This window comes from Pelecanus crispus, chromosome 9 (assembly GCF_030463565.1).
Source record: "Pelecanus crispus isolate bPelCri1 chromosome 9, bPelCri1.pri, whole genome shotgun sequence".
Taxonomy (NCBI): domain Eukaryota; kingdom Metazoa; phylum Chordata; class Aves; order Pelecaniformes; family Pelecanidae; genus Pelecanus; species Pelecanus crispus.
The window spans coordinates 41,219,646-41,237,652 of record NC_134651.1 but is presented as its reverse complement, the minus strand read 5'-3'; the positions used below and the strand labels follow the sequence as shown (position 1 = coordinate 41,237,652).

Sequence of the window (18,007 nt, the reverse complement as noted above, 5' to 3'; positions counted from 1 at the left end):
TCCTGTATAGAGTGAACCGGTGTCTCTGGCAGGGCTGTGCCTGCCCACCAAGAGTGGTACAGCTGTCTCCATTTTATGGTGGGAGAGGGCATAGGCTTGATTGTTTCAGCTGTCTTCATGGCTGAATGCACATCCAGCCTGTGATAATAGATGTGTTTGGCTACCAAATAACCGTATCGTTTTGTTGGTATCCAACAGCGTGAGCCTTTCCCATCCTGCTCATGGGAGGTGCTTAAGACGCGTTAGTGAACATAAGATACCTTAGATAAGTAAACGTAAGTGAAGACTGGAATAAAAATTATAAAATCAAGAGTCCTGCCTGCTTCGTTGAGGGCAGCAAAGTCCTTTTCTCCTGCCTGCTCCAAAGGAAGGGCAGCCCCGTGTCTGAACCCCTGCCAGTGTCAGCAGCAGTCGCTGACCTTCCGGGATCAGATCCTGTTGTTACTGAGCTGCTGCCAAGTCAGCAACTGGCTTTGCAGTGTGGAAGTGGGTAGAGTTGGGTAGGAATGGCGACTGCGTATCATTACACGTTTTCTTCGCTCTCTGGCCTTACGGTATGTTCACATCAATATCCATTCTGCACCTATTCACCAGTCCCTTCTGAACTCAAAGCCTAGGAATGAAGTCACCTTAGAATGAAGCTGGTGCTAATGTGCTTTTTGGAGTAGAGAGACAGAAATGTGCAGAAACATTTTGCTGATTTGAGTCTTCATGGCTGCAAGAAGTAAATCACTTCAGGGTAGCGAAGAAGTAGCGAGGGGCAGTGAAATTAACTTGAGGTCATTTATAATTAGGGTTACGTGATATAGATGCGTGATCCTTAGCAAAGTCCCAGCTGATCTAAGCATCTCTTTGTATCTCATGACACTGAGCAAGGCTGAACTTCTCAAAGCAGCAGTGTCTTTGGAGTTGCTGTAGTTCAGATCCAAATGTGGTCACATCTGGAGCTGTGGCTGAGCTGGATGTGTGTTAGTGCAGGAATCCCTGCTACCTGGTGGCTTTTTCCATTTAATCCCCCTGTTCTGCCTACAGTCGGTCTTGAATTGGTTTATTAATTTTGTGCCTTCTCTCTCTTGTTAAGTTTGTCCAGTGAGCAGCTCAGCAGCACCCTGGGTTTGAACAGGGTCCGTGGGGGCTGCTGTAACATAAGCAACGGTGCTGGTAGGTGGTGGGGGAAAACTGGGGAATCTTTAGGTTTGGTGAGTTTGCTGTTGCAGGAACCACACAAAGCTCAGTGGTTTCCGTTCTCAGGGCTCAGCATGGGGATGGGTTTCAACTCACATGCATTCGTTCACCCTCCCCCAGGATTTCCCCTGAAGCTTGGAATTTGTCATGGGATTTTAAGTCCAAAGCTTTCATTTCTGCCCTGTTTGGTGTTGCTGGTGTGGGACGTCATGTGGTGCTCGGCTAGGCTGAACCTTCAGGAAAGATCAGGGAAGGGGAGCAGGAGGGTGAAAGGGCAGAAGTTTTCCCAGATGTGGTGAAGGCATCCCAGGGCCATTTTGCAAATCCTGGCTGCGTTAGCAAGCAACGCAATAAAAGCTGGAAGCAGGTTAGAGGGAGACACGGAGGTAAAGAGAGTTTGGAAAGCAGGAGTCAGAGCTGAACTGTGTTTCACCCACTCTGTTATTGCTAGAATACTACATTAAAATGAATTTTATGAAATCTCAAATAAATATAATGAATGCTGCCAAATTTTCTGATTTCTCTGTCAGCTTCTGGGCAAGGTTTTGCTCCCCTTAAGGCTGGGCCTATGATAGTTAGAAAATATTTGCTCCTTCACTTAGTTTTCCAGCCCTCGTGACTGCAGAGAAAAGCTCAAAGCTGCATCCCAGATACATTCTTTAAGTTAAAAACACGAAGATAAAGCAACAAATCCACACATTTATTAAACAATATTTTTGTTATGATTTTTCTCAATATCAGTCCCCTGACTTCTGTTGTTTAGAGTGGGGTTTTAACTCCTGAATTCCAGAGACCACATTTGAGATCAGGGTCGTAGCGTGACCCAGCCACTGGTTCGATAGCAAAAGCTTCACGCAATCCTAGCTGTTGCTGACTGTGCTGCGATAGTGTGTTGAGAAAGACCCAAAACAATAGAGGAAAAAACCACATTTGAATCTCAAGGACAGCGCAGCTGCAGCACCTCGTCCTTTTGGCTTTGTAGTTAACAGGAGCAGAGGGTCTGCCCTGGTTTGAATTTTATCTGTGTGATATTAGTGCTGTCGGTGAGTGACACCCTCCTGATGCGAGAGTGCGTTGTTTTGCAGGAGCCAGGCCAAAGAGACTCCAAAGGAACAGCATGGACAGCTTAGACCTCCTGAAGTTCCCTTCTGAAAAGGTAAGCAAAGATGTCTGGCCACAAAGATTAAGTATCAGTTGGAATCTGTAATGGCTTGTTGACTGGCTTCGTTTGCAGGGAAGCATGCAATTAGCAGATATCATTGGAGTCAATGGGATTAACCAAAGAGGGTTTCTAGAGAGCTTGGAGGAGAGGAACAGCTGGTCTAACTAAAAAGGCACTTAACAACTGAAAGCTGAAAAAGCCACTTCTATGCTTTTTTGAAAAAACAGCCCTTAATAAAGGGATAGAGAGAAGATAATCGTTAGCATTTTAGCCCCTTTAGTAGCTGGTAGCAAACCTCAATGCCTTATTAGCCCAGCAGAGTGCTGCATTCAGCACAAGTAGGGAAGGAGAGGTCAGAAGCAGGAGATGGTGCGTTGCAGGATGCAGAGGGTTTTGTTCCAAGGGACTCTTAAGGATTGCCTCTGCTCTGGTTCGCCGCTGGAAACATCAGATCCAAGCAGATCAGCATTTCCTCAGTCTCCTCAGGGCAAAGGCTGTTTCTACAGTCAGCTGGGAGACACTGAGCCTTTCCACCTACAGGGACCATTTAAATTTCTCAGAAAATCCTGCGCAGGATCGCTGGGCCTGCCCAGCAGCAGGCACTGGTGCTGCCGTGGGGCTCAGTCATGCCTGTTCCCAGAGGAGGTGGCCATGCACGCAGCCATGCTCTGCCTTTTTGGAAAGTCTTTGGCACAAATAATTTACAATCCTCTAGCGCTTTCCAGGCCCAGCTCTCCTAGGTGTCCCAGGGAGCATTTCCCCTTTTACAGAAGTGTTGCAGAGAGAGAAAACTTGCCCAAGTTGCAGGTAGGTGCAGACAGCTGATGGGAAACAACCTCAGGCTGGCAAAACCATTTGAGTGCCTAAGCATCCCAGTAAGCACTGGGAGGGCCAGACAAAAGGTCCTTCCTGAATTAACTCTCTTTGGGAGTTAAATGCCAAATGCACTTATGTATTTTTATTAATTCTCCCAACTACCCACTGGCCATTTTGGCTCCTATCTGCTTTAACCAGTGCGACTCCATCTCTGGGGTGTTGATAGCAGGGACAGCGATGCCCGATGTCAGGGAGACATTCGATTGTGTACCCTCATCAGAGCAGCACGGCCCAGAGGACTGGCAGGGAGAGTTTTGCTGCTGTGTGATTTGCTGCTAACGCTGTTAATGCTGTTGGTTTCCTACTCTTTGCTGTAAAAGCTGAGCCTCATTCAATAGTTCAGGCAGGGTTATGGGATTTCAGGGATTTCACAGGGAGGATGGAGTAAACAGGAGCTGTGGGTAGTCCGTAACCGTGGAGTCAGACATGAGTTGTCCCGTTCCCCCTGCAGTGCTCCTGTGGAGCATGTACAAGTTCACTTCTCCTTGCGAGAGTGTTTTGGATGCAATTTCCCTGCTTTAGCTCCTAGGGAGAGGTGATTACAGTCATGGCAGAGGGTTGTTTGCTTCAAGCTTGCTATGGCGAGGGTAATAAGATTGTAAAGAATAAATCAGTGGAGTGAACTGTGATCTCTCTAGCACCCTCTCATTATTGTCTCACTCTCTCTGCCCTTCATCTCTGCCAGAGATAGCCTTCAGGTCAGCAGGGACTGCTCTTACTGCACAGGCCAGGAACTCTTGTCCAACGCCTCTGCATGGAGTCGCGTGTCTGGGCAGAGCATATCTGCCAGGACGCACCCACGTCAGCTCTGAATGCCCCAGCAGATAGCGGGAACGCCGCTTCCCTCATCATCCTGCTCTCTCCAACTCCGTGCCTCATTCCTTGTTTTGAGCTTCTCTGGTTTTAGCTCCCAGCCATTGTTTCTTGTTTATTCCTCTCTCTCTACCAGACGAAAAATCTCTTTATCACATGCCGGTTTTTACCCTGAAGGTGCTTACATGCCGTAATTGAGTCATCTATTCTTTTTGTCATGAACTAAACAGTTTGAGGGCTCTAACTAAGGCAGTAAGGCATTGTAAGGTAGTTTCTTTCCAATTCTGAAATCCACTTTTGGGGCTGCTTTTCAAACTGTGGACACCTGCCTGGCTGCAGCTGGTCCCATCAATAGCATCTAGGGAAATGAATCTCTCCTTACTCGTTCTCACTATTCCTGTTTGTATTGGAAGGAATGGAAAAGTCTCTTTGGCTACAACATCCCACTGTGCTGCTGGTGTGCTGTGACTTCAGATCCTGTTCAGTATCCTTGGCTTTTTGGTGTACGTGCCCTTAAATCCCAACCTCGTGGGCCCTTGGGTCATGTCCTGAGCTGTGCACAAGCTTCTTTCACCTGCATGTAGTTGCTGCAGTGAGGACACCCTGGGGAGTCCTCTCAGTACTTTATGTATGATAAAGAGGTGGTTTGCAGCCTGCAAACACCGAAGCCCAAAGCGTGAAGCAGGTTTAGGCACTCGGTTCCCACTGGTTACACGTAAAATGCCTGGTGCCTTTAGTACGTGTCTTCGGAGCTAAACGCTGAGTACTCCTGCCGGTGCTTCTGTACGAGGGCCTCATCTGCGTGACAGCAGTAATGAGGCTGTTATGATAATACAGGCAGGGCCATTAACCTGAGTCTTTTGACAGAGAAGGAATAGAGTTGTGTGTGTCTTACGGGAAGGGGGTGAGAATGGAGGAGCCAGGCACGGGGCAGGGCCTGGAAAAACGAAGTGAGGAGCTGCAGTGAGAAGGGACAAAACTAGAATTCAAGAGATGTGTAATCTCTGTGACCTCAGTTTCCCCATGTGTTACATGGGGGTGATAATTCTATATTTTATATGTCTAATGCAGAAGCATTTAAGAGAGCAAAGGAGGATAGCAGTGAGAGAACGGGGGACTGCTTGTAACCATCGGCTCTAGTTAGTCGTGTTACCCTGCGGTCCGCACGTGCCTCTGGTAGCATGAGGGCTGGCAAAAGAGCTGAATGGGACTCCCTCCATTCATGTTAATCTGCCTTTTAGGAAACCGTTGGGTAAGGGCCCGTCTTCTTGCTGAAGCCAGTGGGAGACACGGAGGCAGGCAATGTTCCGTGTGTGCCGGGAGCCAAATCCTAGAGGTGGGAAATGCTGTGGAGCACCTAGCATGGCCACATTCCCTGGGGCATGGTCAGGTTATCGATGGGTTGGTGTGGGCTGCAGCACAGCTGGGCGCTGGGAAGAAGTGAAGATACAAGTGGAGGGACTTGGGCCAAGAGTTTGGTATCCTGGGCAAGATGAGCTTGCCACTCTGGTTGGAAGAGGTTTTTATGATTGCAGTTGCCAGAAATTGCTAGCAGCAGTGATTGCTTCTGAACCTGTCATCCCTCGTTCCCTATGCCTGTAAATAAACCAGCCACGTCTTTGCCTCCATACCTGGATTTTTTAAGAGGATTTACTTCTCTCTGACTTCTCCCTGTGGAGAAGTTGTCTACCGTGTGTTGTTTGGGTGATGCTTCCTCTCTGCTCATTAAAATCACCCGCTGCGGAGGTAGGCAAAATGTCCTCATTTAACCCTGCACATCACGAGTGGCAAATCACACCATCTAAACTCCGTGTTAACTTCTTGCTTCTGTGCATCTCCTGTTCTGTGGACATTTGCCAACAGATCTCTACATAAACCTGAGGCAGGCAATTTTTGCAATGACTGTTTCTTGCTTTCCCAAGGACCAGAATGGGGACAGCCATCACGTGGGAGACCTGAAGATCTCTGGAAAAGAGTTCTTGTCATTACCTGCGAGGTCAAAGAAATACCGGGAGCACCAATCCAGTTCAGAGAGGAAGTCCCAGGCGTCAAGTACATCGCCACTGGATACCAGTGAAGTCCGAGTCCAGGTGTCACAGTTGGTAGGAAGACCTTTTTTTTCTCCATTACTCATATGGGAGTTTCTTATAGCATGTTCATTCTTACCTACTTTCTAATCTGGTATGGGGGTGGCAGTGTGGCCTGCTGGCTGGAAAACAGAGCCTGCATATGTTGACTGTTTGGGCAGCTGCAGGCAAATCATTCTGTCTTTTTGAGCCTCAGCTTCACTGTCCATTAAGCAGAACAGTGGTACCAACCTCCGTTACAAACTGTTTTATGAGAGCTTGGTATTTAGTGGTGGTATTGGTAACCTTCTCTTAAGGGATGAGAGTTTAGACCTGAACTTCCCTGAGTTTGGGACTGTCAGGATGTGATGCCTTGAATTCCAGAACACAGCAATGTGGAGCCTTTGCTGTGTGGAGTCTGACTTGATCAGCCTCCTGGGGTTCATGAGGAGCGGGCTTGTTGCCTTCAAGAAACAGAGCCCTTTTCAGGTTTCTGATGAGCAACCAAAAATGCTGGTTGCCTTTGCCAAATCTGGAACCTTAGGTGTTGTTCCCTCTCATCTCCTGATCGCACCGATGGTCTCCAGAGTGGCAATGTGCAGAGTGGTCTCTTTGAATTCATCAATCATTAGGCAGAGATGATAGAAAATCATTGTCTAGGAGCTTCTCTTTGGAAGCAAGTTAGGTGGAGCATGCTTCCTAAAGAGGAGCTGGCCCTGATGTTGGTGATTCTGGGTTACCGGCATGCAGTAAGTCCTGTGTTGGGTGTTGAAGAGCTGACCTGGTCTGTGCTTGGCTCCCAGAAAGGTGGTGGAGATTTGTGTCCTGGAAAGCTCTCCATGTGCCTTTTTGATGTCTTTAGCTTGAACAATCGAGCTGTTTGTTAAGCTGTTATCTTCCAGTTGTGTTGATGTTTGTTGTGACACATGGCAAGTGGCAAATACCATGCACTGGGGAGGTTTCCTGCAGCTGTGTTGGTTTTGTTCTCAGTCCTGGAGACAGGAATCACACCCACAAACGATGGCATGTTTCTGGATCGTGGGAAGGGGCTTGGAGATATTTGAACTCGGTGATCTCAGGTGAGAAGCCCCAAGTCCTCAGCTTGTTGTTGCCAGGAGGTGGAATGTAACAGCAAAGATTTAATGATCGCATGGGTTCTTGAAAGTATTTGGGCTCTTGCTTTATACTGAGGCTGTAACACACTTTCACAGTCCTGTGATCATGCAGTGATTCCAGATGGAATAAATCCAAGCCAGGAAAGATAGGCCTATTTTTTCTTGGCATTTAAGAAAAACAAAATAAAATATTTTCATGCTGGACAAGAAAGGGTCTGAGCTGCAGAGCTTGGGATGAAGCCTGTCTGTAGAGTGGGGATGCTTGAAAGTGTTTCTAGCACAGCATCCTTTGTTCCTGGTCTGTGGGTCACGGGGAGAACATGTCCTGCTGTACCTGTGTGCATGTGCGTATGCACACATCCCTTTTTGACCACAGACATTCCTAATTTTCAGTTCTCTGACCACTGGAGACAGGATCTTTACACCAACTGGGTTTTTTTTAGACTTCTCTGAGCTCATTCTTCATTCCCAACAGTGCTCGTGGAAATGTTCTAATACGAAAAGCATTTCCTACTGCTCACCGGTGCAAACATGATCATCGAGAAGGAAAACAAAGCTCATCTGAGCCAGAAAGGAGACAGCAGCATGGGGGCATCCAAGGCAATACAAAGGCAGAAAAAAAAACCACTTTCTGCCAGAAATAGCCTTGTATTTTTAACTCAGACGTTCAGCCAGAAACCAAACAAAAGTCATGCTCCATCCAAGAGCAAGGCAAAAAGTGTTATTCAGGAGCATAGCTGTGAGTACATAGGCTGTGTCTAAGAAAAGGCCCCAGGGGACATGGCCAGCCACCAGTGACCTCGTGACAGTACACGTGGGGTTTTGGTGGATGTCCATGAAAGAGCAAGTGTAGACATACATGCTCCAGTCACAGGAGATGCCTTTCGGACACCTGGGGTACATGCTGGCTCCTGACTCCGATGGAAGTGTGTGAGCAGGCGAGGGACACGCTGCGCCTCCCACCCTTCTGGGGATGGGGGACCACGCAGCAGGGATGCAAAGCCCAGGGTTTGCTCTTGCAAGAGGGGTGGCTCAGGCTCCAGCTGACTGCTGCAGTCTGATTCTTTCACCAGCTGTTCTCCCAAGGCCTCTTCCCCGTGTGCCCTGACTTTGCAGTGTGTGTGCGTTAGCTCCCCACTTGCTCTGGAGTTGGGAGCTGAGCCCTGAGAGTCCATTTTTAGCTCAGTTCCCAGGGATGCCTGGTGCACATGGTATAGTGAAACAGCGTAGAGTGAATTCAACAGGATATGCAGAGCAGCAGCGTGTGGAAAAAAATAACATCTTCCTCCTTGCAGACACTAAACATGTCCTGTTTTATCCCAAGAGAGAATAGATCAAAGCTCAACAGTGCCCTTGGCTGGAGAAGGGTGGCTGCCTGTCTTATGTTTTAAGAATGCCCCTTATTTGGTATCTAATGGACCATAGTCCATATCCCATAAAAACGACAGTGACAAGTGTTTTACTGGGTTTTTCTTCAGGCCAGTAGATATACAGTTACGTAGCATGATTGGGGTTGCGGTCTTTGTAGGCAGATGCTCTGACTGACAGAGGGAAGTTTGCTTGGCGAAACGCAGGTGGGACAGCAAAGCCTCCCAGCATTGCTCTCAGTGGGCACCCTGCCATCCTGCCCTGCCAAGGAGGCCAGAGCCCCCAACTAGGTTTTGCCCCTGCCTGTGCACCCACAAACTGAAGGCAGGTGTATTTATATCCCCTTCCTTAAAATTTTCTGAAACACCCTCAGAAATCCAGCAGCTCCCCAGAAGCCAGAGCTGGAGAGGCTCAGGAGGAGTTTGAAATACTGCCCTGATCCCTGCAGTTCTGTGTGCATGCCGTTTGTCCAGGTGTAGGAGTAAATGGTCCATGCCCCCTGTTGCAGGCAGCAGAGCCCTGCCAGCACATGGCTGGTTGCCTTCAGACGGTGCCCCGGCACACATGAAATACCCTCCAGAAAGGGCTCTTTTGCCAGGAGAACGTCTCTGCAGTATGTTCTGGTGGACGAGGCTGGGTCATTTCAGGTGAATTTTGGGTTGTGTTGGTGCTCCCAGCTGACAGGCCAGCCTGACTCTGTAGCATAGGCCAGACCTCAGAAGGTTTAAAGTCAATGTCGTCTTGCAGGTACTTGCCAAAAGCAAAGCAACCCATTGCCTTGTGTTCTGTGTTTGTCCCTGTCTGTCAGAGGGCTGCCAGGGCCACGTCGGTCTGTTGTGTGGGAGCGTGGGTGGGCTTTTTTCAAAAACTGTAATTCCCATCCATGTGAGACTTTTTAAATCAAATGTAGCAAACCCCACCCAAGATGGGAGAGCAGCTTTCCTTGCTAAGGCTGTTCAGACAAGAATCCCTCCAGATTCCTCATTTTCTGAATGCTCAAAGCAAAAATCTTCTCCAATCCATCAGTAAACATCAAGTCCTTAATTAGAGGCGAGCTCTAATGGTTGATTTAAGGTGCTTTTATGGGATGCCACAGCACCCGCTGTCCTGTCAGAAGGCGTGAACTCAGACTGTGCATGCAGTCCTGTGTGCTGCTCTCCTGCGGTCGTTTTGCAGAGAGGAACCGAGGCTCTGCACAGGGATGCCCAGGAAAAAAAAAAAACTCATCCCAGGACTCCCAGGCCCCAAGCCAAGTGATATAATCTCTGGATAAGTCCTGCTGTCCACACAGCCACTGACCTCCTTCCAAAGGGGCCTTACTGCAGCGGGCAGCTCCCTGGGACAGGGAGGTCCCGTGGGTGCGGTGCCTGAGTCAGAGCTCCCGGGTTCGCTGCCCATCTCTGCCACCGGCTGCCTCTTGTTTACCTCCCTCTTCCCCATCTGTGTGATGGGGTAATGCTGCTTCCCTGCCTACCCTGGGGAGGTTACAGAGGCGTGATGATGGCTGTAAAGTTCTTTGAGCTTTGGATGGCAGGAGCTGTGGTGGTGTTATTAGCATTGGCGATGATGATGCTAATTACCGACCTGCTGGGAAACTCCCCATGGGAGGAGGCGGGAGAGGGGAGGGGAGGCAGGGAAAAGTGAAGGGAGGAGAAGTGAGCTCGGGGATGGAGAAGAGCCTGTCCTTGCTGGCAGCTCTGTCAGGCCCTGGGAGAAGGGCTCAGCCTGTTGGCAAAGCCGTGGGGATGCTGGGATGGATAGGAGAAGCCATGGCCCAGGTGCTGCGTAAGGTAGGAGAGCGTGCCAGGGCTCGTGGCAGGTCCCTCTGTGCGGCTTAGACCTTCCTGCGGTTGCTGTGCAAGATGCTGGTGTTACACATGATGGGGAGCTCGTGCAGGAGGGTCATGTCGCTGGTGGGGCAGAGAGACGGGCTTCCTTACCCCTCCTGTGGCCCCGTGAAGTTGGGGACTTTCCCAGCCATGGCTGGTGGGCGCTGGGAGGAGAGGGACCGGCACTGCCTGGGTCTGGGGGACAGACGAGGGCAGGGTCCTCTTCACCTTTGAGGTCAGGTCTGGAGCTCCTGTGGGAGTACTCAGGGCTGCAAGTGCCTGGTTCTCCACAGGCAGAGCGAAGGTGGGTTTGGTCTGGGAGAAGCTGGTGAGGGTGAGATGTGTTTGGTCACATTTTCTCTCTGTTGCAGCAGAGCCCTGAGCAAAAGTAGCCGCGTTAGAGCTTGCTCCCTGTGCCTGCAGTTGTGGGCGGCCAGATCCGAGCGCTCTCTGAGACTCGTGCACCGCACACCTTCTGAGTTTCCTCTCTTTTAAAAGTAACATCAAAGCAGAAGGTTTTGTTCCACATGAAGCTTGCAGACATCAAAGGATTGCTGATAAATTTAACCCCTCTGCTCCGCTGTGGAGAAGGTCATAATGTTCCAGCTCTTGACTGACTTGGTAACAGCTGTACTTTAGAGGGTTACTAGAAGGATGGGATTTTTCTAACAGTTCAAAAATATCAGAGGTTGTGTGTCCCTCACTCCCCTCTCTGAGAGAGCAACCACTGTGGAAAAAGGAGAGGGTCCATGGAAGGAAGGGGCTGTGTATTCCTGAAAAGACTGCCTGGGGAGGGGCTGGGGACCTGCCCCAATTCTGGGCCTTGTGTTTAAGGTCAGCACCAAGCTAAAGTCTCTGAGGTCAACAGGACTGTGCATGTGCCAGAGTTCAAGGGCGAAAGCACTTTATTGGGTCAAGGTCCAACAGCTGGAGCAAAAACCATGGAGAGAGGTAAGGATCAAACCCAGTCCTCTCCCCTCCTTGGGGCTCTGTGCTCTAGAAATGGTCCTGTTCATCTGGACTCTCCTCTTCCCAGGGGAGTCCCTCAGCTTGAGGGAGTGCTTCCTTGCTTCCAAACCTGAACTTGTCCTCCACCCTGTCCTCGGCAAAGACCATTTATAGTCAAGAGAAAGAGGAGCCGTGTTTGATTGCAGTGATGACTTGCAGAGATGGGTTGCTGTTGTATTTAGACACTGAACAATTTGCAAGCATGCTGCGTCGCCAAACGTTCCCTAGGACAAATGTTTTTATAGCACCTTTTTTATGATTGCAGTGAGAAGCAACCATAAAAGAAGGGGAAATTTTGTAGACCATGCCCCCCTGCCCCAAAGGCAGGTTGCCAGAGCTCTTTTGATGGTTTTCTCTCTCATGATTTACTAGGGCGTTGTCAGGTTGCAGGAGTGATGCACAGAGCAGATGCTCGTGGTTGACCCTCTGCCTGGCCTGCAAGTACGAGCGTTCAGCTCCTGGTGTCGCTGGGCAGGGAGCAGAGCTGGAGGGCAGCGTGGCAGAGCCGGGCAGGGAGGTCCTGCCTGTCGCTGCTGAATCGTGCGTTGTCCAGGCAGCGCTAGGATGTCAGGGGCCCCCAGCCCTCCCCTGTGCCTTCACTGTGGACCACAAAATTGGCCAGATGGGTGCTGGGGTGCAAGGATAAATACAGCCTCGGCGGCTCCCTCCCGGACCCTTGCGCTCTGGCCCCAGAGCATCTTTCCCCTGGTTGTCTTGTACTGTTTGAGAGAAGATTAAATGGATACTTCCTTGCAGTCCCTCAGGAGCTTGAACATGGCGGGTTGCACCAGGCAGCCTCTGCTGCTCTGTGGAGGCTGGCTGTGCATCTTCCCTCTCTTTTAAGATGAGGTAGCCTCTTTGTCTCATTGATGTGTAAACTACCGCAATGCAAGGGCAGTGCAAATGCACGCCCTCCTTTATCCCACAGCCTTTATGTTTTGTTTAACTGCACGGGTATAATTATGCCATTATCGTTGGTCAGACTTTCGGGTGTAAATGTGCTCCGAGAATCCGAGAGCAAGGGGGATGGAGAGGAAGAGAGAAGCCAGAGTCAGAGAGAGAAAAGGCGGCTGCTGCTAAATTTAAGACTGTTCCTATGACACCTGGAGGCTGCTGTGCTGGTGTCAGTCCTGCTGGAACTGAGCAGGTAAACACTGAGCCACAGCTCGTTCTTGTAATGCTTTATCTTCCTGTTCAGTTTGTGGGACCTTCTGTAGTGCTTCAGGCAGACGCAGACCTGGGAGAGAGGCTACGCTGAGATATTTCCTAGCTGGAGGCAGGATGCGCCGGAAAACTTTCTGGAGGGCTCAAGCCTGACAGGTGTCGGGAGACTCTTCCAGGGATTTGGGCTGTTCGGAGAAGCAGCCAGTGATCTGGTTGCCTCCCCAGAGTGATCTGAAATTGTCTGACCTTTCTTTCCATATGTCTGTATGAGTCTTTTCGTTAAGCTCTAGGGCCCTTCTTTTCTTTAGCTCCTCTCGTCTGACTCAGGTGGGCTGGTTGCACACATGCTGCATGAGCCAGAAGAGATTTAAAAAACTCTCTCCCAAATCTAGAGGTGCAGCAGAGACGGCAGAGCCAGAGCCAAGACTCTCATGAGTTTTGCAGTGCAGAGCCCTGACACACGCTGTTCCTTGCTGGGACTTCGGCGCTGGCATGGGGGGCAGGGAAATAAACGGGTAGATAGAAAATTCTTCTGCAAATACTTCTGCAAAGTAACTGCGCAGAGATGGTGGGGGGAGGCAATAGCATTTTCTGGCTTGCGCTGCCTCTGCTGCGTTCATTGCCTCAGAGGTAAATTACCAGTTTCTTCCTTAAATATTAACAGCTGCCAGGTAATGAATTCCCCCTCTCTGTTTTATAATGGCACTAAAATTGGGATTTGCCTTGGTTTTCTCTGTAATTATCCAATGAGAGTGTGTGAGTGAGGGAGGCATGGCAGAGCTGGGCCTTGCAGGCTCTGCTGCAGGCAAGTGTCGTGCCTGGGGGACCGAACCCGGGCACGACCCTTCCCAACGGGCAGCTCCGGTGTGCGGCGCTGGGGCTGCGCAAGCGGTTACGTGAGGCTTATGGTTTTACGCTCCTTCACTTTTTCTCATGCAGAGGAGCGGGTTTGGGAGGTAGGCTAGCATACACAGTTGGAGTAAAAGCCAGAATTACCTGCCAGGCTCCTCGGCATCCCACGGAGGAGAAGCTGATCCTGGTGAGGTGTGGTTGGGAGAGCACATGGGGAGGGAGCAGCGTCCCTGGCAGGGAGAGGTGAGGCAGGAGCCGTCCTGATTCTTTGGAGCGCTGGGGCCAAATGCTGCCCTTGCATCTCTTTGGGCAACCCCCTCCTCACTGGGGATGGCACCTCCATATCGGACAATTCTGTGACTTGAGGTTTGGTTTTTGTGAGAGACCAGCTGCCTTCAAAGAGCTGTGCATGGTTGCCTGAGCTCTGCTGCTGAGTAACAGTCCGTGTAGTGCCAGCCCAAGGCTTTTCCTGTGCGTCCTGTGCCTTGCTTATCTGGGTGGCCAGAGGAGGCTTCCTTAAAATCATCCCTGCGGAGTCCAAAAATGGGAGCCTAGAGACTCTGTCTTACATGCCTTGGGCACAGCGTAGACGACATCCTGGCTTGATTTGAGAAGCAGCGATCATCTCTTCTACCCACAGCTTTTGCTTGTGAGAAGGTTACGGGCACTGGCTGCTTTAACCACCCTTTGCAGCCAGGTCCCAGGGGTGTCTCTGCTCAGAGCAATAGGCTTTGCAGCACTGAGGAGACTTTCAGTTGATGCTGTTTTCGTTTTGGGAAAGTGAGTGCTCTGCTATGGAGCCCCTGAAGGTGCAGGGAATGGTTTTGACATTTTTTAATTTAAGCCAGGAAAAGGCCAGACTGTGACCTCTGAGTGACCTGCGAATATTTGACCCTTTTGGGTGCTGAAGCAGGAGAAATGACCCCTACAAGGTGCACTGGGCAGCACAGGACAAGTGTTAACTATTCCCTCCCCTTTGTCCTGCAGACAATATGGAGGACAAAAGCTAAGTAGAAGAGAGAACCTGTCGCGATTCAAAAGGGGCAGATAACTCCCACGCGCTCTGTGGGATGGGAGTGATGTTGGCAGGGCAGATGGTATCTGCATGGGCCACAGCGTGATGAGTATTCTTTATCTGGGGTGGCAACGGGTTGAGGACTGCTTGCTCAGGGCTGGTCCCAGAGCTGCCCTTGCAGTGTCCTGCCCACGCTTTGCTCTGAACAGAAGCAAGGCAGGGGTATCACTGCCTCTGTGCCTGTGTGTCAGCCCCTAGGCCTTGTCCTTGGTGAGATGCTTCAAGTGCTTAAGGTCCCAGAGATAAAGCTGAATTCCTTATATTCCCATCTTCGAGATATTCTTGTTGCTGGGACACCCTCTTTCTGCTTTTTCCCCACCTTGTTTTTCCTTGTCTTGGACTGAGGTCAGGTTGTGAATCAAAGCTGTGCTGTCGAAAGGAGATAGGAGGCAGGATTTAACACAAGCCTATGCTTGTGCATCAACCACACGCAGAAAAAAGAACGTACTGGCCGCCCCATGTGCAGGACGGCTGTCCAAGCCCTCACCTGTGCAGAAGTTACACCAAGGACCCAAGGTCTGGATGCTTCTCAGATCCCTTGGGCTGAGGATCAGGGGAATGTATGAAAGCATTTCTGAGACCCCGTATTCCATCCATAACTGGCTAAGTGTGGAGGCCGGTTTTGGAGCTAGAAAACTGTAAGAAAGAGCCTCTTACCAGAGGAACCTGCTCTAGGAAGGAGGTAAAAACTGAACCAGTTGTCCAAGGTCCACCAACAGACCTTTGCTGGACGTTACAACAGGTCTGCAGACCGGCTAGTCCAGTGGTCCAGGCCGGAGCTGACTAACCAAGCTACCAAAATACATTCTTCTTCCCCTGACTCATTGTAACTGAGTTTTCAGTTATTGGCACTTTGAAGGCATAATTAAGGTCTGCTTTCCTCCTTGCACAGCCTTTTCTCCCGGCAAATTGTCAGCCGTCAAGTGGTATGAGACAGTAAAAGAGATGTTACACTCACCATTTCCTAGAAACTGTCACTTTAAAGAGAACAATACTAAAAAGAGGGATGAATCGGAGCCAGACCCAGAGCAATAAAACTCCAAATGTTTGACTTCCCTCAAAATCTGGAACTCTTCATTCATTTCTAGGGTCTCTGCCGTGCCTGGGGCACTTTGTACGTTCACAGTTCCGGCCTCTCGTATTTAATAAACTGCACATGCCAGAAGTGCTTAAAAAAAAAATCATAGTCCAGGTTCTCTTTGGACATAAATCAGCATAACTCTGCTTAAATCATTGGAGCTGTGATGACACCAGATGACACAGGCGCCTCCAGTGCCTGGGGATTTTGTTGGGCTTTCTTGCATGAATATCTCTTGCTCAGGCAAATGCGAGTGGAAGAGGTAGCATGGCTGTGCCTGTGTTTTGCTGGGGTGCCAGCAGTGACCTCTCTCTGTGCCAGCACCGGGGGCTGAGCTCCCGGCCGTGGCTGGTGGGATCTTGGCACGTAGGGGAGCACCTGATGCATCCAGCCGGTCTCTGTGCGTGGACTGAGGCTGGGAGGGGAGCGTGGTCTGGCTGTGCTTGCTGGAGCCGTGCTGTGTGCTCTTCCATTGGTTGGTGGGTCTACATAGATAATCTTTTCTGTACTAGTAACTTGTGTTTCTCTTTATGTAAGCTATATTTAAAAGCAGGGAAATGCACCCTAATGGTTTGGGGGTTTCATTTAAAGACAGACCTGTAGCAGTGCAGGAGTCTGTATAATCAGACCAGTTTTGTCTGTACCTTACCTTTGATCGTGGCTGTTACCAGCTGCTGGACAGGGCTATGGCGCTGAAGGCTCTCCCAGAAAACCCAGACGCAGCACAACCTTGGGGCAAGTTTGGCTTTTGTCTGTTATTGCCCAGCTTTGGGGAGGCCAGATCTCAACCTGGAGCAGCTTGTCCCGTGTGGTCACTTGGGCGTCCTGCCCAAGGGCCACCCACTGCCTTCATCACTAGCACAGCTCTGTCTCCAGCGTTCGTTCGCAGTCAGGCAGGAGAGTTCAGAGACCCAGGTGACGGGCAGTAACCTCCTCTGGTAGCAGGTTGTTCTCTAACCCACTGCTTATGGATAGACATGGTCCCACCCAACGCCAGTCCTCTCTTCTGGATTTAGGATAGCCTTGGGGTGAGTGGAGGTTTTGGGGTCTCTCTGGGCTGTCCTTGTGTCTGTGCTTGGACTAGGTGCAGGAAACTGAGGCTCCCTGGGAGCTGGCTGAGGGTCCTCCATGGTTGCAGGAGTAAGGAGATAGATGTGAATCCGTAAATCAAAGGAGCCTGAAATGAGGAAGGTTCAAGTGCTGTTTCTTGGAGCTCTCACAATAAAAAAACTCTCGTGGCAGCAGGAAGGCTTCCTCTGCCCCGTTTGAGTGTGAATGCAGCCATCACAGGGGGATGTTAGGGTTAGAGGTGCAGGCAAGCAAATCCCAGCTGGACAGGAGAAGGTCTCCCTGCTTTCGGCAGCCGCTGCTGGCTGCCCGCTGGGCAGGGCACAACCTGCGTCCGGGGTTAATGTGGCAATCACGAGCCTCTGCTCACACCTCACCTTCAGCCTGCGTCCACGTTTCCCATTAGCAGTGCTATTTTTGAGCCTCCCAAAGCAATTAACAGCAATTAATCTAAAAAAGCCTAAATAATGGTTTTTCAGAGCCCCTGGCTCCTTCCTATTCCCTACACAGCCCCAGAAGACTGCAGCCTGAACCTGGCAGAGAGCTGAGCCCAGTTAAGTGCTTCGCATGCAGGGACTGCTGGGGAAGCTTCCTGGGGAGATGTGCAATTAGAGAAGGGCCCCGAACGATCCCACGAATCCAACTTTTCCATGCTAGATCGTGGCATCTGTGCCACAGAGAGAGTTGTGGTTCCCTGCAGTGCTCGTTGTGCTGGAGGAGAGGGGGAACCAGCTTCTGCAGATCAGTGCAGCCCTCTTTTGAGAGCCAGCAAAGAGTGAGACTGCTGGAATATGCTTGGGTGCAGGAGGTGAAACTCCCCTGGGATGAGCAGAAAAGTCCCTGGAGGATTTTTTGCCTGTCTCTAAAGCCATTTGCATCCTAGTATTCTCTGGGCACTGTCAGGTGGAGCAAATCAGCCTCCCCATCTTTGCCTTCCCCAAACGGGGTGTAGTTTCATCTTGCCCTTTTGAACAGCGTGTACCAGAGGAAGAGCTGATTTTTGCTGATAGGAGAAGCTGTTCCTGTGTTTGCATGTGATTTTTTGTCTTACCTGTTCAAGCTCTTCTGAGAAGGGCTGTGTCTGACCATGGCTGAAATGGTAAACCCATGGGTACCAGCCCCAGGATCCTCCCTGCCCGCAGCAGGGCCAGGATTTCATGTTTTGTGGGGTGCCTTGCATAACAAGGCCTTGATCTTGAGCGCGGCCTTCAGGCATTACTGGAATATGAGTAAATAATAATTAAGATTTGGGCGTTTGCTGCAGTGAAGGGTGTTTATATGAAGGTTAGATGTGCGTTATGGGTGCTAACGTAGACGGGTGTGTGCGGATCCACCGACTAACTTCACA

The 18,007-nt window shown here is 50.3% G+C and overlaps 1 protein-coding gene across 1 annotated transcript in view; it reads left to right on the top strand.

Moving 5' to 3' along the window:
• GPSM1 (G protein signaling modulator 1) overlaps positions 1-18,007 on the top strand; it is a 55,166-nt gene that overhangs the window by 22,729 nt on the left and 14,430 nt on the right. Inside the window, exons 9-10 of the mRNA XM_075716549.1 lie at positions 2,271-2,341; positions 5,959-6,138. Of these exons, the coding sequence (XP_075572664.1) occupies positions 2,271-2,341; positions 5,959-6,138 (251 nt within the window). The remainder of the gene's footprint in view (positions 1-2,270; positions 2,342-5,958; positions 6,139-18,007) is intronic.